The sequence below is a fragment of the Anabrus simplex genome, chromosome 4, assembly GCF_040414725.1.
Source record: "Anabrus simplex isolate iqAnaSimp1 chromosome 4, ASM4041472v1, whole genome shotgun sequence".
Lineage (NCBI taxonomy): Eukaryota > Metazoa > Arthropoda > Insecta > Orthoptera > Tettigoniidae > Anabrus > Anabrus simplex.
The window spans coordinates 213553283-213577450 of record NC_090268.1 but is presented as its reverse complement, the minus strand read 5'-3'; the positions used below and the strand labels follow the sequence as shown (position 1 = coordinate 213577450).

The 24168-nt window shown below is 43.0% G+C and overlaps 1 protein-coding gene across 7 annotated transcripts in view; it reads left to right on the top strand.

Moving 5' to 3' along the window:
* The window catches only part of Sugb (Sugar baby), a 263895-nt gene that overhangs the window by 20482 nt on the left and 219245 nt on the right, over positions 1-24168 (top strand). For all 7 annotated transcript variants that reach the window (XR_010859821.2, XR_010859819.2, XR_010859818.2 and 4 more), the window contains exon 4: positions 22302-22698. Coding sequence is in view for 3 of the 7 variants with exons in the window: in XM_067145343.2 (XP_067001444.2) it covers positions 22302-22698 (397 nt within the window). In the remaining 4 variants the exon portion in view is untranslated. The remainder of the gene's footprint in view (positions 1-22301; positions 22699-24168) is intronic.

Here is a 24168-nt window from a genome sequence, read left to right as displayed (position 1 = left end):
GGTTTTGACATTAACCTCAATGTTAGCTACTGCATCTAGCAATGTTCTAAAACTTCAAGTATACGGTAATGCACACGTAGATAATAGAGGGTTTTTTTTGTATATCATAGTAGATTGTAGGCTACATACAATGACGTTTTCTAGAACGTAAGTTACAATAATTAATTCATGAGCATTTCTAGGTTAGCAGTAAAGCCAGGTCTGAGGTGGAATTGGATTTGCAATGAAGTAGTCTTTGAGCTTATCTCTGTTCATTTTGCCAATCTGATTCACCTCCCTGTTAGCACAGCGCAAACATCCTAGATTATTTCCCTGTCCATTGCTGTATTTTGCTTCCGATATACCACGAGCAGGCGTAGCAGGGGGAGAGGTGATACTCCCACGTGGCGCATCCCAGGTGGCAGATAGGGGGGTCCTCACCTTATTGCCAGCGGACTTGAGGGAAATAAAATACCTCTCGTGGACCAAACACACACCCCCTGTGGGTGGGGGAGGCAGACGAATAATACACCCACGGTATCTCCTGCCTGTCGTGAGAGGCGACTAAAAGGGGCGACCAAGGGTTGATTGTATTAGAACCATGAAACTACTTGTGATTAGTACCATCACGCGGAGAACACCAAGGGTTGCTTTTACTTGTGCGTAGTACCACTACATTCAGTACGAAATTGGTTTGTGATTAGTAGCACACAGGAGCACCATGCGGTCGGCTTTTGCAGTACCTGTGATTAGTACCACCATATGAGCAGGACCATGGGATGATAGCTACCATGGTTCTGCCTTGCCTATGATTAGTACCCACTATATGAGGAACACCACGGGATAGGGAGAGGTCCCTGTGGTTAGTACTCTTATGTGATGAACACCATAGGTTTGCGTTGCCTGTAAATGGCGCCGCAAAGTGAGAAAAACATAGGTCTGTATTATATGTTGATTTTCATAAGCTCTGAGTAGTACAATAATGTGTGGAATGCCGCAAGTCTCTGCTACTTTTGATTAGTACCGCAACAGAACAAATACCATGGTTCTACTTTGCTAGCGATCAGTACCGTTATGAGGGGCCGATAACTTCGATTTAGGACCCCCTTTTGACTGCACGCATAATCGATTTAGTGTTGCACCATCCTGAGGGGATTTCTTTCTTGCACCATATTGGGCGTCCCAACAATTGCTCCGGCTATTTTCCCCACATCCAACCATCACTTCTACGGATCATTAAATGGATCAATGCATTTAAGAAGAACGATGCTAAGTGTCGGTAGCTATGCCCGCTTCTAACATTCATTGAATAAACAATATCCGCATCATGAAATTTAAGCGATATCGCAATCTTCATTTCTCATATCACATTTATCGACAGGATGATCCTTAAATTGCCACACGACACCTCTCGGGGATAATTAAAATGCATCTGTGAATAGTATTATTTTTACGTGAGGTCAACTGGGAAACCGCATTTCCTTTTTAATAAATTACCATCGATACCATCCATCCACCGGAATCAATGTTAAGTTGTCCAAGTCCAATCATTCAAAGAAAAGAAAAGAAAAAAAAAAAAAAATTTTTTAAAATTAATTAATTCAAAATCATCTATACCATAATGATATTAGCCTATCTTCAATAATAACCTCTAAATTGGATAATCTATAGTTTATTTCATGATTCTAGAATCATAAAAGAAAATCTTATAACATTTATTTACATCAATTATCTTCCTCCTCTCTATATGGAAAAAAATTTAATTTAATCTATCTACAATCTGATTCAACTGATCCTCTAGCACTTATTATCCGCATCATAAAAATAAAGAATAAATTCTCTTAATCACATAAATCGTAGGTACATATTCTATCTGTTGAAGATGTAGTAAAATATTCTCTGAAATTAATTATCTCATAATAATAATGACAATTAATTGATAAGCAGAAAAAAAATTAATATGGGTTAAAAAAATTTAAGTCCCTAAGCCTTAGTAAACTTCATAACTAATATGCTTAATCTGAGTCCATCAGCTCTTCTAAAAAAAAAAAAAAAAAAAAAAGCTCATTTTCGTCGATATTAAATTGATATTCTGTCACTAACACATGTATATCTTCCAATATTATAACGTCAGTAGTTGCAAGTAAGTTCCAAGTATATAACAGCTCAGAATGGCTATTTCAAATTTATATCGATCATTAAATGAAAAATATTGGTCACTTTGACCATGTCATTTGGTTAAAATATTCAGATAACATCCTAAAATTAAATGTAGGTATCGTATAAAGAACAATTATTATCGTAGTTCAAATAGAAATTATACCTATCATGATTTATGGTTTCACCAATGTCCAATCAAGTATCATAAAATTCGCAGGAATGTATTTGGTAACCTATTTTATTTAATTGTGGTAGAGATTCAAATTATGAAATTGCTCTATCAATTAAAGACATTCTCGATACCAAACTTCAAATAACATTCAGTACAACGTTGACATATTCTCTATGAAGACAACAAGTTTCCCCTTATTTCTTATTTGGATATTTAATCTGAAGACAGTTTACGGTAACCCACATACGAAATCTACGATGTATTTCATTGTATTCATGTACCACTAACCCAATATATCTCGCATTACCATTTTAATATCTTGCCGCATATGTCAAACATCACCATTGGCCAGTAATACATCGTATTTACCACCAAAATTATCAATAAGCATATCTATCTCTCCATTTACCAATATTAATTACCATAATATCTCGTCATTCATTCCCATAAATATATCTCAGCGAATAATTATTCGTAAAACCACATCAACATGTCACTCAAATCCTAACTTCCCTACGTAAACATTTATCATTTCCAACTAGGCGGCAAATCATCTTAACATATCATTAATGTACTGCAACGGTACATTTCTGGGTTAAGTTTCATTTGTAATACACATGAACACGTTATCCTGTAAATGAAACACATGTATAAACTAAACAAGTTAATATTTACTCACATGTCATCGCGTCGTAATTGTAACCAGATCTAAGTTACTCAGAAATCAACAATCTTCTTTAAAACATTACGTCTGAGATATGTCTCTTTGTATACGTTGTTTCAATCCCATAATGGTTGAAAACATCACTTTAAATCTCTCCTTGTTCAGTTCTAAACATTCCTATTATTTACATTGATTATAAACTCTGGAAGAAATACCTACTCCCATAATGATAAATCAACTAAGATAATCTCATTGCAAAGATAGTATCGACTGAGATTTCATCACGAAGAACTCCGTAACAAGCAACATACCAATGTTCACTACAAATATTTAAATACTACGTCTACGACACATTAGTCTCAAGATAATAAAATAATTCTTTGGAACTTAGCTTGCGGCTGCTGATGTTAGATGACTGTGTTGGGCTCCGATGTTGTCATCTTAGGGCTGCGTAGAAAGTCCCCAACATCCGTTACGTCACCATCAGGTTGTAGTCTCAAAACCCGGGTTAGCAGGAACAGCTGGGCGGTCTACATCGGAAAGTCGGCTCCTTCTCCGATTTAGCCTCTCATGTTGTAGCCGTTAGTCATATGTGAAAGAAACATTTCCAATATGGCAATTAATATCACGTCCATATCCTTCAGAATGTTCTACAAAGAATCTAGATTATATTTTCGTTTCAGGTTATTATGTCAGAAATTCAATGTCAATTCCTTGTGACAGATTTTAACAGGTAAATTATCAAATTAGCTTTTAATTTTTTTTATCCAGCCAATCAACCTATAATACGTTAAATTTGACTTGGTATTTCGTAACGGCCTTCGGTCTATATTCCGACTACTGTCCGGATACTATTCAACTTCTTCTGACTTTCCGCCTCGATATTTGATCAGATATATGCGTAATTCTAAAATTTCTTCACTGTGCAGGTTCTTCAGCTCTTATTAATTGAAATATCTCCCTTCTTTTTTCCGCGAGGATTATTTTTTTCGTAGATAAACTTACCTCGAAGTTTTGCGTACAAAATTTTTTTTATTGTTCACACTCTTCCTCTTTTTAAACAATTTTAAAAACTTTCTATTTTTTTTAAATCACGGCCACATGGATCCTTTATAACTTTACGTCTAGCTCCATGACCTAGGCATACTTAATTCGCCAAATGAACATCTTTGCCGTCACATGCATGGCCTCCTTGATTTTATGCGTCCGTATTATATATACTCTGAAATCACGGCCTATTTCACTTAATATATTCGTTCTTTTTTAGATGTATGGCTCAATTACATAATCTTTGCGATCTCATTACCGTGCCACGAACCTGCTACGCCTGCGTAGCAGAGGGAGGGGTGATACTCCCACGTGGCGCGTCCCAGGTGGCGGATAGGGGGGTCCTAACCGGCTTGCCGGCGGACTTGAGGGAAATAAAATACCTCTCGCGGACCAAACACACTACCCCCTGCGGGTGGGGGACACACATGTAGAATACACCCGCGGTATCCCCTGCCTGTCGTAAGAGGCGACAAAAAGGGGCGACCTTTGCGCGGACATGGATTGCGGTTTGGTATAATGTGATGGACCTCCTGTGGATGGGAGAGGCTGAATACATCCATAGGTAATCCCTGCCTGTCGTAGAAGGCGACTTAAAAGGTCATGTGGCCATGGTCCCCTCTTTATTTTTTATTATTTTTCCGAGGGTCAGATGTAGACCATTCGAAATTTTGATGTGCGTGCTGCTCGGCGATGGAGCTCCTATGTGTGCGACTACGCTCGAAAGCCCGTGCCAGCAACCACACAGGACGCGGCGGGTGGGAGTGTCATGTACCCGGGCAGTGGTATCCACCTGACAACGCAGGTCCCCGCACAGCCGAATGCCAGAAGGACATATTCTTATTAATTATTTTTATTTACTTTTTCAATATTTAGTGCTCTGTACACGCTATGGGGTACATGCTATTGCGGGTGACTGGAGGAAGGGAGTCTTAGTGCTCATTGCCTCAGTCATCCCGTATTAGGCATCGTCCAACATCGGACCCCGGGCAGTACCTGCTATGACCAGGTGGGTATTGCCTTGGCAGCTTGGTTTGGCTACAGAGACCCCTCATCGGAGTGGGTGGCATTCGGGGAGGAAGCGATCGGGCATGGCTTCCAAACGAAGTCGGCTCTCTCAAGGTGGTCCCCCACCTAAGTCTTTAACTTTTGCTTCCCTGAGAGGTTCAACTCCCTGGGAACATGCGCAGCTTGAAGGAATGGGATACAGCTTCCCTAGGTTTCTGGTCGTTACCAGAACCGATGGGCACGATTTTAAGCTGGTGAAGTTGATCCTGTTTAGTAGGCACATCGAAGGCGTCTACGGCGCACTGGAGGAACTTAAAAAAATGCGCAACGGTAGTTTGCTTGTAAAGACTCGTACAGCACTGCAAGCTGATCAGTTGCTTAAGTGCGAGCACTTTGGCGAAATCCCCGTCAAAGTGGAGGAGCATAAGTCCTTGAACCTGGTTCGCGGAGTCATCTTTCACTGCGACCTTATTTTGAACACTGACGACGAGTTGATGGAAGACATGAAGAACCGTGGTGTGACACACGTCCGACGCATTATGCGCAAGGTCAACGGCGAAGACGTTGCCACTGGTGCCTTCATTGTCTCTTTCAAGTTGTCAGTGTTACCAGAGAAAGTCAAGGTAACAACTTATCGTTGCGATGTGAGGCCGTACATCTTGCCTCCTATGGGATGCTATCAATGCCAGCGATTCGGACATATGGTATCTCGCTGTTCGAATTAGGCTGTATGTGGTACATGTGGACAAGTAGCTCACGGCGCGGAGGAGTGCACAACTCCATACAAGTGCACTAACTGCTCCGGTTTTCATTCTCCTCGGGATCGGAATTGTCCGACATACCTGAGTGAGAAGAAGATCCAGGAGATCAAGACCCTGGATGGTCTTTCCTACCAGGAAGCACGCCGTAAGTTTAATTCCACGAAAACCCCTGCCCGTACACTCGACTATAGCTTGATAGCTCAGAGTCTTCCAGGTTCGTCATTTTCAACCTCGACACCTGTCCAGACCGCTGCACCCAAGGCGACTGTTGCTGCTCCCAGCAACGTCGCAAATAGTCAAAGCTCGAAGGGGGGGACCACCCCACCTTCGACCAACCAGAAGCCTGCACAGCAAGGGGGGAAGACTAAGTCTCAACCCCCCCTCCCCCTAGGAGGTCGACGAAAGTCGTGCCCCAGCCGGCGGAGGCGGCATCGTCGACCAGGGCTGGGAAACCATTTCCCAGCCCGTCTAAACTAGCAAAGAAACAGGGGAAGAAGAGCGCCCGTCCTGAGCGCTCTCGGACTTCCCCTGCGAAGGAGAAGTCATGCCCCCCATCTGGGGGATATGAGTCTGCGCTAGGAGGCACTCCTTCTCCCAAACCTGCGCGCCATCCTCGTAGGGGACCCCGTCGCGCCCGAAAAGCGTCGAAGTTCTGGGCGGCACCCCAGCCATCTTTCGATGACGGGATGGATGTCGCGCTGTCCTCTACATCTACGGATGTAGAACTAGATAGTGTTTAGGCTTACGAGCATTTTGTCGCACATAACCTAACACTCCTTTTACAGTCCACACTATGGCACTGTTACAGTGGAATTGTCCACGAACCTGCTACGCAGGCGTAGCAGGGGGAGAGGTGATACTCCCACGTGGCGCGTCCCAGGTGGCGGATAGGGGGGTCCTAACCGCCTTGCCGGCGGACTTGAGGGAAATAAAATACCTCTCGCGGACCAAACAAACACCCCCTGTGGGTGGGGGAGGCTGACGAATAATACACCCACGGTATCCCCTGCCTGTCGTGCGAGGCGACTAAAAGGGGCGACCAAGGGATGAATGAATTAGAACCATGAAACGACTCTTGATTCGTACCATCATGCGGGGAACACCATGGGTTGCATGTACTTGCGAGTAGTATCACCAACATGGTACGAAGTATGTTTGTGATTCGTTGCAGTAAAAAGCCTGGCCTGGTGGATTCCAGTACCCGTGCGTTGTACCCATGTGGGCAACACCGCGGGTCTGGGCGTAGCCTGTGAGTTGTACCACTATATGAGCGACACCGTGGGTCTGCGTTGCCTGTGATTAGTACTCACTATGTGCGGAACACCACGGGGCCCTTGGGACCGGCACCCGTGACTAGTACCCTAGGTGAGGAAACTCATCGGTTTGCGTTGGCTGTGGGTGGCGCCATTGTGTGCGAAACACCATAGGTCTGCGTTACCTGTACGAAGTACAATACTTGTGAGTAGTACCATCTTTTGTGGAACACCGTGAGTCCTCGCTACTTCTGATTATTACCCCAACGTGACACATACCATGGTTCTATTTTACTCGCGACATGTACCATTCTGTGGGGCCTTAGACGTGGATTTTGCACCCCCTTTAGACACCAAGCATCATTGTGCTTTATGAGTGGTTCCTTGGTCGGTAATAATGTTCTTTTCGTTCTCTGTTGAATCCGATCCACAGGTTTTTGTTTTTGTTTGTTTGTTTTGTGTTTTCTTGGGTTCCTGTCCATCCCTTCATTCTTCATGACATTTTTTTATTTTTATTTTGGTCAATGGATGCCTTTGTAATTTTTGTTCTTTCATTTCGTACCATTAGGGGCCGATGACCTTCGATGTTAGGCCCCTTAAAACAACAAGCACCATTTTTGTTTGCTCGTTTTTTGTTGTTTTTTGTTTTTGGTTCATGTCCATCCATTCTTTCTTCACGACATTTTTATTTTATTTTGGTCAGTGGATGAATTTGATTTCTTTTGTTATTTCATTTCGTACCATTAGGGGCCGATGACCTCGATGTTAGGCCCCTTTAAACAACAAGCATCATCATCATCATCAACAGTGGAATTGTAACGGTTATGACAGGCATCTTGCTGAGTTACGTCAGCTTATTAGTGAGTACGCAGCGAGTATAGTCTGTATTCAGGAGACCAATTTCAGACCTGGTCATCATACGGTCTTGAGGCATTTCAAACTATACTCGACAGAACGCTACTATGCTCACCGGGCTTCCGGAGGCGTTGGCATTTTTGTACGTTCTGATAGCTACAGCGAAGAGGTTCCATTACGAACCCCTCTTGAGGCTGTAGCTGTTCGCATCTCGCTGCCTGTCATAGCAACAGTGTGTAATGTTTATCTTCCACCAGGCCAGCATCTGAACATCAATGATGTCGCTGATCTTATAGATCAGCTTCCACCACCCTTCCTCTTATCGGGATATTTTAACGCCCATCACCCCATATGGGGCTCTGAGACGCCTTGTCCCCGAGGAAGAGAGCTGGAAACACTTCTAACAGATCTGGATTTATGTATTTTGAACACAGGGGAACCAACTCACTTTAGTGTACGTTACGGCACATATTCTCGCATAGACGTTAGTCTATGCAGCCGAACGTTGGTTCCACTGTTTCGGTGGAATGCACACGATGATCTCTGTGACAGTGACCATTTTCCCATTATTCTTACTTTGTTGAAACATAAACCCGTCGAGGCTCCCCCTCGATGGATTCTTAAACATGCTGATTGGCCAAAGTACACATCACTAGCTGTCTTTCACGATGATGTCAGGCAGACCGTCGGCGAGGAAATAACTTACGTCACCCAAGTTATTCTTGTTGCTGCTGAGGAGTCCATTCCGTTTTTCTCGGGGGCTCCTCGCCGAAAACTCGTTCCTTGGTGGAACGATGAAATAGCAGCAGCCATCAAAGAACGCCGTCGCGCTCATAAACGTTATCGTCGACAGCCTACTGTGGCCAACTTGGTAACATTTAAGAAACTCCGGGCTAAGGCGCGAGTTCTTATTCGACAAAATAAGAAGGCTTCATGGGAGAGATATGTGTCGTCCATGACGTCACATACTCCATCATCTCAAGTGTGGATGAAACTTCGACGAATTTCGGGTATTCAAGGTTCATCTGCTGTACCGGGAATTTCCATTGCAGGCAGTGTCGCCACTGATCCCCTCGCGATTGCTAATCATCTCGCTAGTCATTTCGCGGATGTCTCTGGTTCCGGGAATTACAATCCTGATTTCCTCCCTCTGAAGCGGGAGGCAGAACGTCATCACCTTAGTTTTGCCACCCAAGCTTCAGAGGACTACAACGTGCCCTTTACGGAGTGGGAACTCCGCAGCGCTTTAGCGCTTTGCAAGGACACGTCTCCTGGCCCGGACAACATCCATAACCAGATGTTGAAACACCTTAGTGATGATAGTTTACTATATCTCCTTCGGTGTTCAAACGAATCTGGACAGAGGGTGATTTTCCGTCTCAGTGGCGTGAGGGCATAGTCATCCCTGTCCTCAAGCCTGACAAAGATCCTAAGTATGCAGGAAGTTACAGACCGATTTGTCTTACAAATTGCCTGTGTAAACTATTTGAGAGGATGGTAAATCGCAGACTCGTGTGGTGTCTGGAGAAACAAGGACTCTTGTCCGAGTACCAATGTGGATTTCGAGCCGCTCGATCCACCACAGACCACTTGGTACGCCTGGAGAGCTCTATCCAGGATGCGTTTCTCCGCAAACAGCACTTGGTAGCTGTCTTCTTTGACTTAGAGAAGGCCTACGACACCACCTGGCGATATGGCATCCTTTCAGTCCTGCATCAATGGAGATTCCGAGGTAACTTGCCGTTATTTATTGCGAATTTTTTGTCCCTCCGTCTATTCCGTGTCCGAGTAGGGAGGACATATTCGCAATACCACGTTCAAGTAAATGGAGTCCCAGAGGGATCGGTTCTTAGTGTCACTCTGTTCGCGATTGCCATAAACGGTATTGTCGCTGCTGCTGGTCCAGCCATAATACCGTCCCTATATGTGGATGATTTTTCTCTGCACTATAGCTCGTGCAGTATGGCAGTCGCAGAGCGACAGTTACAGCAAGCTAAGTGGAGGGTGGAGAAGTGGACCTTAGAACATGGCTTTCGGTTTTCTGCCGCAAAGACCTCCGTTGTCCACTTTTGTCGTCAACGTACTCTTCACCCTCATTCTGAGCTTTATCTAGGAAATGTCGTTCTTCCAGTTGTTGACACCTACCGATTTCTTGGGCTTGACAGCAAATTATCGTGGGGGCCACACGGGCGGGAGCTAAAAGTGCAATGCACCAAGAGGCTTAACCTCTTGAAGTTTCTTAGCAGCACTGATTGGGGAACTGACCGCGTGGTTCTCCTGCGATTCTATCGGGCACACATTTTATCCCGGTTAGACTACGGCAGTGCAGCATATGGCTCCGCAAGACCAAGCGTTCTTGCGAAGCTGAACAGTATCCACCACAGCGGGGTTAGGTTGGCGACGGGAGCTTTTTGTACTAGCCCCATCGCTTGCCTGCTTGCTGAGTCTGGTGTGCCGCCTTTACACCTGAGGCGCCAGCAACTACTACTTACGTATGCTGCAAATTTGCGACAGATGCCACTTCATCCGAGCTATCCCTGCGTGTTCAACAATGGCAACCGTTGGTTGTACGTTGCTCATCCTCGTGCGACGCGGCCGGTTGGGATACGCTTGGATAGCAGTTATGAATTGTTTGACGTACCTTCGATTCCTTGCCTTGGCAGACAACCAAGTGGGGTACCTCCGTGGGTTGTACGACGACCTGAATTCATCCTGGATTTGCACACTGGCCCGAAAGGAGACACGGACCCTTCGATTTATCGGAGGATCTACCTGTCCGTTCTTGGCCGCTATCCAGGTTCAGTCGTCGTTTACACGGATGGTTCAAGGACAGATACGAAGGTGGGCTGTGCGTTCGTTGTCGACAATGATCGGTTTCTGTTTGCTCACCCGGACACATGTAGTGTGTACACGGCAGAGCTCTATGCTATCTGTGAGGCTCTGCGGTATGCACTAGACAATGAGCGCCGACACTTTCTTGTGTGTACTGACTCCTTGAGTTCCTGTTTCCCTCGACACCCTCTGGTGCAGCGGATCCAGGACCTGCTGGCCGGGTTTTCGGATGCTGGCACCAGAATTACGTTTGTGTGGCTCCCCAGCCACATGGGCATAGAGGGAAACGAATTAGCAGATCAGGCTGCCAAGGAGGCAGTTACACTGCCCCCGTTGCCTTTCAAGGTTCCAGCAAGTGATATTCGCTCTCAGCTGAGACATCTGGTTATGTCTCATTGGGAGATAGAGTGGCAGGCCATCCCACTTCCCAATAAGCTGAGAGCGATAAAAGGAACAACGAAGGTATGGAGGACTTCCCTTCGGGCTTCGCGGAGGGAAGCTGTGGTATTATGTCGCCTTCGGATCGGCCACGGTATCTTGACGCACTCCCATCTACTGAAAGGAGAACCCCCTCCGGTGTGTACCTGCGGCGACCATCTTACCGTGGTACACATCCTTACGGAGTGCGTGGACCTGGTTGATCTGCGCCGTAGTATTAACCTTCCGAGTACTATCTCCCTTATGACCTCGTCATCCGCTTTATGAGGGATAGCGGTCTGTTTTATCGTGTGTGATGATGTCGTTTGTCCTAGTGTTGTTTATGTCAGTTGCGCTTTTATCTCATTGACTTCATTTTAGTTTGTCTTGCGCATTTTAATGTGTTATTTGAACGTCTAACGTAAATTATGTGTTAATATCTGTATTACTGGGCAATGCCTTATTCCTTCGATTTCCTGTACTTTCTCTTATTTTAATAGAACATAAGGCATTGCGTATTAGATCCACTGACTGTTTTAATCTCACCCTCATTTTTCTTCATCACCATTCTTTTTTAACTCTAGTCAGTGGATACTTTTGAAAATTTTAACTTCATGTCTCATGTCATTCATTTCGTTCCATTAGGGGCCGATGACCTTCGATGTTAGGCCCCTTAAAACAGCAAGCATCATCTTCATCATCATTACCGTGCATGGCAAACTTTTAACATCGTATGACATCCTTTATTCCGTTATCAGGACGATGAAGACGGTACAGTGTTATGCTATAGCAGTAGTCCCTTGGTCAGTAATACTATTTTGTCACGTCAGTTTGTGTGAATGTGAGACATTGCGGGTCGCATCCACTGATTGTTTTAAATTCATGTCCATCCATTCATTCTTCGTTCTCACGCTTTTGAATTCAGGTCAGTGGAGAATTTTAGACTTTTAATATGTCATTCCATTTCGTCTCTTTTCATACCATTAGGGACCGATGACCTAGATGTTAGACCCCTTTGAACAACAATCATCAATCAGTCAATCAAGCTTCCGATATATGTCCCTCCCGTTTACAAATATAATTGTGTATATAGACACATTTTACTATGTTGTCAATAGTATCAACACTGCATGCAAGTTGGGTATGAAAACATCAAAATTCAATTACTTTTCTTGCTCTTGAAAGTCTGTTCTTGAACATTCTTCTGTTCTGTGGTAACTGACTGCTGGCATATGGACGCATTAGTCTCCTTGTAAGGGGAAATGCTTTATCTGTCACAAAAAAGTATGGAAGTCGGTAAGCAGTTCCAGGTAGAGAAAAATCATCAGGGAAAGAAAGAAAGTCTCCGCTTATCATTTTTCCCAAGTTGCAATTTGAGAATACCTTTCCATTGCTGTTTCTCTCGAAGTCTCCCACCTCAACTGCAATGAAGTTCCTGTCTGCAATGTCCATTTGAATTGCAGAAAAGAAACCTGTGTAATTGATCTACGTCAGGGGTTTCCAACCTGGGGGGCGTGAAGTAATTTCCAAATTAATTTTTAACTCAAATATTACAATTTTGTGTAATAAACATTTTTCGAATCTCTCCAAGTGATTGTCTTGCCAAGTCAATCGTAACAAAAGCCCTGGTAATTGCCAACTGTAAGTACAAACCTCTGCGGAGCCGCGAGGTTGGAGGTGAAATAAGGAATTTGCTGTGTTGTGAGGAGCAAAATGAAGGCTGAGAGCAGGTGCGGGAACAAGACCACTCAACGCACGTCTAATTGCACACTTTGTGGACCTACTTACGTGAAAGTAAACTATGACCATACGCGACATGTTTCACTTCACCAAAGATGTAGTAGTTGCTTCTTTCCAGTATTATTGTTACATACTGTACAAGGCTTTTCTCATAAACAAAATATATTACATGAAATAGGTACTCGTATAAATGTCGGTATTATATCAAATTTATATAGTAGCAAGAACAACAGGAGATAAGGCAATAATAGTAGGAAAAATTATAATAAATTTATTTAATATAACATGTTAGGCTTTCATGGTTAGCATGAAATTCTAAGTAGGCCTACTGGTGGTTTGTGCTACAACTAATTAATGTTTAACCACAGCAATTGATTCGTATGCGCGAACAAACATCTATGTTACATTTTTGTGGCATTTCAGATATTCACAGAACAGACATCTATGATGTGTCCTGGATCTGTATTTGCAGGTAGTTTGAGCATATCTCAACAGATGGCTATGGTATTCCGGAAAATGTGACGAGAAATGCACTTGAAAAATAATGGAACAAAAGTCTATGGTACATCGTTTCCCGCGCGAGCGCTCGACAATGTTGCGAATTGAATGCAATGTATTGAACACATTCTAGTCCGGAGATTGTTCTGGTGTGTTCAGTCTTATATTACTGAGTTTATTTAGTTTCTCGTCGACACCACAGTCATGCAGTCAGACAATAGTAGTGATCATAATGTACTGTAGTGTGTTGGCGGGGTAGATAAGTAAATAATTGAGTACAGCACCTGGTAGCAACCTATTTCTAAGATTTATTAACTAAGCACTACAACTACAGATTTACACACATACAGACGATAGCCGAGCCACAAGTTACAGACGTACACGATCACACACTTACAGACGGTTCGCGCTCTCTCTTGGTTTCTCTTATGTTCCATCTACAATGACACACACATACACAGAGTCATCGGTTATTTACAGTACACTCTCTCAGCCACTCAGTCACACTTGTTAGCGCTGTCACGGTCGTCAGCCTCGCAGGTCGGGATAGTATTCGCTGTTCACTCAACCCGTTGAACTCCGCCGTCTTCACACATCGTCTCCTAGTGTTCCCTTCTTCGCCGCTCCAGAACACTCCAGGTTCTCCTCCAGCAGCCAGCCACAAGGGACGCACACACATATACGACGTCAGGGGAACGGGCACGAGTCCTCGGCTCCAACAGGCTGATACTCGATCAGGCTGATATCTCAGCCCAGGCTACCACTGACTGCGCTCTCCGCTCACTCACTCTCTAACTCTTACTCACCAGTTCTCACTGACTAGCTCTCACTGACTGACTGTAGGCAAGTAACTGCTCTTTTATACCTGCGCTGGTTCTTCTAGAATCGTCTGGATGCTGGACGGGTCTAGGAACATCGCGAGATGGAACACTCCAGATTGAAGCTGATAATAGGAAGTACCTTTAAAACGTGCAGATTGGTCCCATTCGCCTTGCCAAGACTGGTAGGTAGTTTCTTTAAGATGAGGATAGAAATCAAGACTACTGTAAGAGAGGGGGGTGAGGGGTGGAGACGGCTGGCTTCTTTGGCAGCAAAATCAGCTTGATCATTACCGGCAGTATTAGAATATCCAGGTATCCAGACAAGCGTTATATATACTCCATCTCGTTCAAGTTGGTAGAGTAGAGATTTGACATATGAATGTCAGTTTAATGTTAGAATTCATTAAAAACTGTGGTCTTGATTGCTTGAGGTTGTTAAAAATCTTGTAGTCCAGCTATGGTGATAAAACGATCTTCTTCAAATTTTTGGCTATTTGCTTCTTATACCTTAAAAAATGTACTGCCCTTTTTATATGCTTTGGTAGAGCAATCTCATTCTATGACATATTCTAGCCCAATTTAAAACAGAACTGATCCACCAGTCCCACTGTGTCTTTGAGTGTCCTTCACGGGGACACGGAGATGCCACATTCTCGTGCTGGATAGCGTTATCAGCACCTGACATAGTTCGAAAGGGGCCTTATTGTGGGTTTCCATTTGGCTGGCTGGTTGAATAGTGCAATATCATACGTTGTGTTAGGTTATACTAGGTTGAATTAGGTTAGAGTAGGTTTAACCAATTTTCCTCCAATACATCACTCCAGTTGTTGAATTTCGTCGTGAAGTGCACCTACACTGTCTGCCACCGGCACAATATCATCAGCAAATAACATATTCCATGGGGCTTCTTCCTGGATGTGCTTGGACAGTTCATCAGTGACCATTATGAAGAGGTATGGGCCAAGTGCAGAGCCCTGATGCAGAACTGCATGAACTGCACACAGATGTTTGGTATTCATCATACATATCTTGAATGATGGTGATATATGAATGTGGGAGATTTTTTCTCTTAAGGGCCCACCAAATCAGATGTGGTGGCACTCGATCACAGGCCTTTTCCAAACTTGTCACAAATACATTTTTAGTAATTTTTGTTTGTAATCGGTACTTTTTACAACTTGTGGTCTTTACTCCTGACTTCTTGAAATAAAATTATAATCATTACATTCGACATAGTAATTGATATACATCGCATGGAAGCAGAAACGGGAAGAAATGAAGTCATGATGTAGATAACTTTTTCTGTTCTACTAGAGCAGAACCAGTAGCTTCAGCAGTGCTATATGAGGTACTTCCTTACCCCTCCAGTATTTAAAAAATATAAAATTTTTCGTACATTTTTCGTTCTCAAAATTAAACGCAGATATTTCTTCAAGTGCCCCTGAACGTCTTTTCAGGAAATCCAAATATTTACTTCCCCCAAGAGGTTGAGACTTAGCAATGATAATTTTAAAAACCAATAATTTTGAAAAGTACTGTAAATGGTACATTATTTGAAATGTGAAAATTTTATATTTTATCTCTGTAATACAATTTGTAAGGTTACTGCTTTTACACATCGTCCAAATGTATCATATCCGATTCGTTTTGTCATGACGGAGTTGGGTATCAGAGAACTTCTTTGGCCGGGAAATTCACCAGAAATTCCAATAGAGAATTTATGGAGACTGGTAGAGAAAGGGGTTCAGAATAAGAATAAGAAGCCTGCAACAAAACTAGAGCTCTCTCACCTAATGCAAACTCTTGTAACGTAAAACAACCTATTCTAACCTAAGATCAGAATTTTTGGCTTTATATTGGTCTGTATTGACTAAGCTCATGGAAACGACTACACCTGGTTGTTGATGATCTTTTGTGTTGAGACCATTTTCACTGTAAGTTGTTTGTCGATTTGGGGTTTAAATCTATTTTTTTATGTTTTTCAGTTTCTTTAAATTTTCTGTGTTGTCTTGCAAATCATCCAGAATTATTATTTCTAGTTCTTCCATATCCTCTCTAATTTCCTTAGGCCATCTTGCTGTACTTTTTGCTTCAGATTTCAGAGTTTTTGTATAATTTTTCTTGTAATCTGGGTTCTGGCATCCTCGTAAAGTGACAAAAAAAGAAAAAAAGAGATCCTCTTCTTCTGTATAGTATCTCTGATGGGCTCCAGTTCTCTGTACACCACTTCATTTGGTACTATCCGCCATTGTCATTCTTTTAAATATTTTTGATTTATGCATCTTCTAACTATTCTTCTCTCTACTTTTAGTATTTTGTTGATTATCTGTGTGACTAGAAAAAGAGTTTTGCTTCCATATATCACCTCTGTTATTTTTTTTTCTTTTACAATTGGCTTTACGTCGCACCAACACAGATAAGTCTTCTGGCAATGATGGGGCAGGAAAGGGCTAGGAGTGGGAAGGAAGCAGCCATGGCCTTGGTTACGGTACACCTGCCTGTCGTAAGAGGCGACTAAAAGGGGCGACCAAGGGCTGACTGAATTAGAACCATGAAACTAATTTTGAATCGTACCATCACGCGGGGAACACCATAGGTTGCCTGTACTTGCGAGTAGTACCACTAAATTCGGTACGAAATAGGTTTGTGATTAGTAGCAGTAAAAGCCTGGCCTGGTGGATTCCAGTACCCGTGCGTCGTACCCATGTGTGCAACACCGCGGGTCTGGGCGTAGCCTGTGAGTTGTACCACTATATGAGCAGCACCGTGGGTCTGCGTTGCCTGTGATTAGTACCCACTATGTGAGGAACACCACGGGAATACCGGCGCCCGTGTTTAGTACACCTAGGTGGGGAACCTTCTCGGTTTGCGTTGACTCTGAGTTTGGCCATTGTGTGAGACACACCATAGGTCTGCGTTACTTGTACGTATTGCAATACTTGTGAGTCGTACCATCTTTTGTGGAACACCGTGAGTCTTCGCTACTTCTGATTAATACCCCAACATGACACATACCATGGTTCTATTTTACTCGCGACATGTACCATTCTGTGGGGCCTTAGACGTGGATTTTGCACCCCCTTTAGACACCAAGCATCATTGTGCTTTATAAGTGGTTCCTTGGTCGGTAATAATGTTATTTTCGATCTGTATTGAGTCGGATCCACTGGTTTTTGTTTGTTTGTTTTGTGTTTTGTTGAGTTCCTGTCCATCCATTCATTCTTCATGCCATATTTTATTTTTATTTTGGTCAGTGGATGCCTTTGCAATTTTTGTTCTTTCATTTCGTACCATTAGGGGCCGATGACCTTTGATGTTAGGCCCCTTAAAACAACAAGCATCATCATCATCAGTTACGGTACAGACTGGGCGAGTTGGCCGTGCAGTTAGAGGCGCATGGCTGTGAGCTTGCATCCGGGAGATAGTGGGTTCGAACCCCACTGTCGGCAGCCCTGAAGATTGTTTTCCGTGGTTTCCCATTTTCACACCAGGCAAATGCTGGGCTGTACCTTAATTAAGGCCACAGCCGCTTCCTTCCCATTCCTAGGCCCTTCCTATCCCAGCGTCACCATAGGACCTATCTGTGACAGTGTGACGTAAAGCAAAATAGCAAAAAAATAAATAATAATAAAAAAATAAGGTACAGCCTGGTGTGAAAATGGTAAACCGCCAAAAACCATCTTCAGGGTTGCTGACAGTGGGGTTTGAACCTACTATCTCCCAAATGCAAGCTCACAGCTGCGTCGCCCTAACCCCATGGCCAACTCACTCAGTCGGATATTTACTGTTAAGTGGTTTTTTACTAGTAGAGCTACTACCATTACCTCAGTCTTTTCAAATGATATCTGGAGTCCTATTTTTTGTGCTATATTTTGTAAATTTATTTGATTTAGGGCTTTTTGAATGTTATTAGATATTAACTTTAAGTCATCTGTAAATTCTGAGCAATTTAAGTTTATTTGATCTTTGTTGGTTCCAATCTGTATGTTCATCTGTCATTGATTATTTTACTTGCAAGGTAGCAAAAGTTCTCTACCTCCACGAACCTACTACGCTGGCGTAGCAGGGGGAGAGGTGATACTCCCACGTGGCGCGTCCCAGGTGGTGGATAGAGGGGTCCTAATCAGCTTGCCGGCGGACTTGAGGGAAATAAAATACCTCTCGCGGACCAAACACACACCCCCTGTGGGTGGGGGAGGCAGACGAATAATGCACCCACGGCATCCCCTGCCTGTCGTGAGAGTCGATTAAAAGGGGCGACCAAGGGCTGATTGTATTAGAACTATGAAACTACTGTTTATTAGTACCACCAAGCACGGAACACCATGGGTTGCTTTTACTTGCGAGTAATACCACTCTTTTTTAAAATCTAAGAATTTCATTTTTTGTCTGTATTGAACTGAGAACGTAAGATAGGAAACTTCCACGAACCTGCTACGCAGGCGTAACAGGGGGAGAGATGATACTCCCACGTGGCGCGTCCCAGGTGGTGGATAGGGGGGTCCTAACCGGCTTGCCGGCGGACTTGAGGGAAATAAAATACCTCTCATGGACCAAACACACACCCCCTGTGGGTGGGGGAGGCTGACAAATAATACACCCACGGTATCCCCTACCTGTCGTGTGAGGCGACTAAAAGGGGCGACCAAGGAATGATTGTATTAGAATCATGAAACTACTTTTGATTAGTACCATCACGCGCGGAACACCATCGGTCGCTTTTACTTGCGAGTAGTACCACTCTGTTAGGTAATCCATAGTTTTGTGATCCGTAGCACTCCAGTGGGGTTCAGTGTGGGTTTCCAGTACCCGTGAGTCGTGCCCATGTGTGCAACACCACAGGTCTGGGCGTTGCCTGTGAGTTGTACCCGTGTGAGCGAGACCACACGTCTGGGCGTAGCCTGTGAGTTGTACCACTATACGAGCGACACCGTGGGTCTGCGTTGCCAGTGATTAGTACGCACTCTCTAGGAACACCACGGGAATACCGGCATCCGTGATTAGTACACCTAGGTGAGGAAACTCATCGGTTTGCGTTGGCTATGAGTGGAGCCATTGTGTGAGAAACACCATAGGTCTGTGTTACCTTTACGACTTACAATACTTGTGAGTACTACCTTCATGTTTGGAACACCGTGAGTTTGCGCTACCTTTGATTAGTACCGCAGCTTGAGAAATATCATGGTTCTCCTTTACTACCGATAAGTGCCATTAGCATCATTGTGCTTTATAAGTGGTCCATTGGTCACTAATACTAATATTTACAATTTTTTTTGAGTCTGATCCACTGTTTTGTTGTTTTTTTTTTTTGTTTTTGTTGTGTTCATGTCCATCCATACATTCTTCATGACATTTTTAATTTATTTTTTTATTTTGGTCAGTGGATGCTTTTCAATTTTTTGTTATCTCATTTCGTACCATTAGAGGCCGATGACCTCGATGTTAGGTCCCTTTAAACAACAAGCAAGATAGGAAACTTAAAAGGGTCCACCTTTTCAATACAGGTAAATGTTATAAGTTTGTTTACATCATATATTTACACTTGGAACTAGTTTCGACGCTATTTGGCGTCATCTTCAGCCAAAATGTGGGAAATAGGCATAGGTGTAAGCATGCAGACATTTACATTATACAAGATGTTAAATCAGTGTGATTAAATAAGAGACATGAAATAGTGTATTACAATGTCAGTTTACAAAATGGTCATGAAGGGTGAGTTAAAATTGTATAAACATGAGTTACGGCTCAAAAACATAATCACTTGAAAAACATATAAACCGCAACAAAACCACGCGGAAGTTCGAGATGAAATTGGCATTGGAGATTCAAATTATTTCGGACGCTCTTCCATTGAATGTTGCCTGCCCCGAGTGTAGTATAAAACATAGGTTAGATTTCAACAAACACAATCGTCTCAAAAATGCACATAACATTTTAAAAATATTTTTGGGTTGAGATGAAACTTGGCAGTTAGGAATTGAAATCACTTGTTCACTAAGCGTCAATTCAAAACCAGCTGTGAAGGGTGATACAAAATTGTGCAAATGTGAGTTTGGACTCGATGAATGCAAAACCTGAAACACATGCAACACACTCGAAACTGTAGGTTCGCGATGAATTTGGCACATAAAGGTCTGCGTTCACTCATTCATTGAATGTCACTGGTGCGAGTGTAGTTCAAATATGAGTTAGGATTTAACAGAATCAAGCCTCTTAAAATTGCACATGACATCTGAACCCATGGTGCGAGGTGAACTTGGCAGTAAAGGTTCGAATTTGTAGATATTCAGTATGCCACTTCAAAACAGTCCATGAAGGGTGAAACAAAAGCTGTAACTCACACGAGTTAGGACTCATTAAATACTAATTTCAAATATTTACATCAAATTTTTTGTAAGTGCAAGGTGAAATTGGCAGTTAAAGAATTAAAATTTGTAGACACTTCTTCGTCAGATGCCATAGAGGTCAAGCGCAGCATAAGTATGAGACAGGGCTCAACATATCCAAACTTGTACAAATGCATATAACATATCTAAATGCAAGTGTTAGATGAACTGGTAGTTAAGGAATCACATTTGTTGAGGGTGTAGTAAACATATTCAGCTCGACAAGAATACAAAATTCGAATTATGTACGACGTTCCTCTGAGAGTTTAGAAGTTGACTGTGCTAATTTTTGTGGTCTATTGTTGCAACGTTATGTGTAGGGTGGGGGCAGTTTCTATGATGTTCACAGTTCATTGTGGGACTTAAGGCGGTAAAGCTATGGCGCGAGATGAAGAGGAACTGAGCATGGTGGATAGTTTAGGTCGGGGGAACGGCCATTGTTGGATTAGGAGGGGAGAGGGAAGGAGGGGGACTATGGAGGGTGATGCGGTGAAAGTGTGTGGCGTGACAAGGTATTATGCATAATGTGAAAGACGGATCTGTTTTTCGGAATATTAATATTTCTGAAAAATTCAATGAGCAAGTCGAACAGGATCTTTGGTTTCTCTGAGATCATTTAAGTTTAGGTTTGGATTGAAATATTGATCTAAATGAATATAGCAGTTTTCAGTGACGTCTAGTAAAGAACCTTTGTTTAGAATTTCTAATACCTCAAGATCTTGATCTATTTCAGTAAAGTTGTGCTTAAATTCTTTTATATGTAGGCCGACCGCGGAAAAACGATTGTGCTTTATGGCATTGACATGCTCTGCATATCTGATTTTAAAACTGCGTCCCCTATTTCTCACATTTTGGCTGAAGATGACGCCAAACAGCGACGGAACTAGTTCCAAGTGTAAATATATGTTGTAAATAAACTTATAACATTTACTTGTATTGAAAAGGTAGACCCTTTTAAGTTTCCTATCTTAGTACCACTCTGTTAGGCACTGAATAGTTTTGTGATTCGTAGCACTCAAGCGGAGTTCAGTGTGGGTTTCCAGTACCTGTGAGTCGTACCCATGGGAGCAACACCACGGGTCTGGGCATTGCCTGTGAGTTATACCACTATATGAGCGAAACCGTGGGTCTACGTTGCCAGTGATTAGTACCCACTATGTGAAGAACACCACGGGAATGCCGGCGCCCGTGATTAATACACCTAGGTGAGGAACCTCATCGGTTTGCGTTGGGTATGAGTGGCGCCATTGTGTGAGAAACACCACAGGTCTGCGTTACCTTTATGACATAGAATACTTGTGAGTAGTACCTTAATGTTCGGAACACCGTGAGTTTACGCTACCTTTTGGTTAGTACCGCAGCGTGAGAAATATCATGGTTCTCCTTTACTACCGATAAGTGCCATTAACATCATTGTGCTTTATAAGTGGTCCCTTGGTCACTAATACTATTATTTACGATCTTTTTTGAGTGTGATCCACTGGTTTTTTTGTTTGTTTGTTTTTGTTGGGTTCATGTCCATCCATTCATTTTTCATGACTTTTTAAATTTTATTTTGGTCAGTGGATGAATTTGAACATTTTGTTATTTCAGTTCGTATCGTTAGGGGCTAATGACCTCGATGTTAGGCCCCTTTAAACAATAGGCATCATCAATTCTCTACCTCCATAATGATTTAATTTCCAAGATATTTCTGCTTATATTTCAGATGCACTGTAAGGCTGAAGACCAGAAGCTATGGGGAGAAGTATGCAAAACTTGGGATGTGCCGGAAGCATGTAATAACAACAAGCCAGTGTCATTTGGTGTTCAAGTGGAGCCAAATAAAACTCTGAAAGAGAAAAACTGCCTATTTTTACGTATTTCCAAGGCAGAATTTTCTCATAAATTGGTGCCTTATGTATATTGCTCAAATTTTACAAGTTCTACATGCGACGTGAAGTGCCAAAACCCTGCCATAACGGAGTTTGCTTCCCTGTCTGTCAGTGACTCCCAGGCCACAACCTTGTACCAGTTCTGGGTGTTCTTTGGTCTTCTAATTTCAAGTTGGATTGGTATGGCTGTAGTAGTCAGTCTAGGTGATGCTATCTGCTTTGGAATGCTAGGTAAGTGTTCACCTCTTCATTGTTAAAATACATACTGAAATAACATCAGTTTGGGCCAACTGTTTGCTTGTCCATGTATTAATTCACTTCTTGCATGTTCTTTCCTTTTTTCTTTTTGCCACTATTTGGTTATAAATAGTCTTAATTTTACTTTTGTTTGATTAATTTTATCACGCAGACATTCATGAATTTGAAAGGGGTGATATTTAATAAATGAATGAAGTATGATGCACCCGTTTTATTTTTATTGCTTGATAACAGACAATATGCTTTCTCCGTTCAGGGATTGCCATAAGACGAAGTCTACTGAACACCCATCATCATGATAGAACCCCTCAAGCGTGCCAGGTAGTGGTGTCAAACAAGTCTTCGCCATCATTATCTGTCCAGAATTGCCCCCCTCCCCCCTCTCCCTCTTTCTTTCTTTCTTCCTTTCTCTTTTTCTCTCTCTTTCTCTCTCACAGCTGGTGTAGCCATCTTTTCCTAGGTCTTTCCACTGGCCTTCTTCCTTCAACCCTTCTTTCTAGGCTTGCACGTGGTGATCTTGTTTTGGACATTCGCTTTACATGTTCATACCATGTTAGTCATCCTCAGTTAGAGGATCAGATGAGGGTTGAAACTAGTGCTAATTATTTTAATGTATAAAATGTAAGATTCTAATTTTACAACTGTAAATCCTTGTGTATTGATGAGGTGGAACATCTCCCTTTTTAATTTAGTTACACCGGGCGAGTTGGCCGTGCGCGTAGAGGCGCGCGGCTGTGAGCTTGCATCCGGGAGATAGTAGGTTCGAATCCCACTATCGGCAGCCCTAAAGATGGTTTTCTGTGGTTTCCCATTTTCACACCAGGCAAATGCTGGGGCTGTACCTTAATTAAGGCCACGGCTGCTTCCTTCCAACTCCTAGCCCTTCCCTATCCAATCGTCGCCATAAGACCTATCTGTGTCGGTGCAACGTAAAGCCCCTAGCCAAAAAAAAAAAAAAAAAAAAACCATTAATTACAAAAAATAATTTAGTTACTACATTGATATGTATCATTGTTAACCTCAAGGATGATTTCAAACTCGCTGGCTATACTGGGTGAGATGACATGTGGCTCACTAAACTCGGCCCTCGGGACAGTATGGTTCGATTGAAGTGGAGGAAACACTGCAGCACCCCACAAAAATGGGAAAATGCAAAGATGATGACGATGATGATGATTGTTAAAAACTACGAATCTACTACGCTGGCGTATCAGGGGAGAGGTGATACTCCCACATGACGCGTACCAGGTGGCGGATAGCTTGCCAGCGGACTTGAGGGGAAAAAAATGCCTCTTGGCGACCAATCACACTTCCCCCTGCGGGTGGGGGACGCACATGTAGAATACACCCGCGGCATCCCGTGCCTGTCGTAAGAGGCGACTAACAGGGGCCCAAGGGGCTTTCAACTTGGGAGTGTGGATTGGCGACCACGGGACCCTGAGC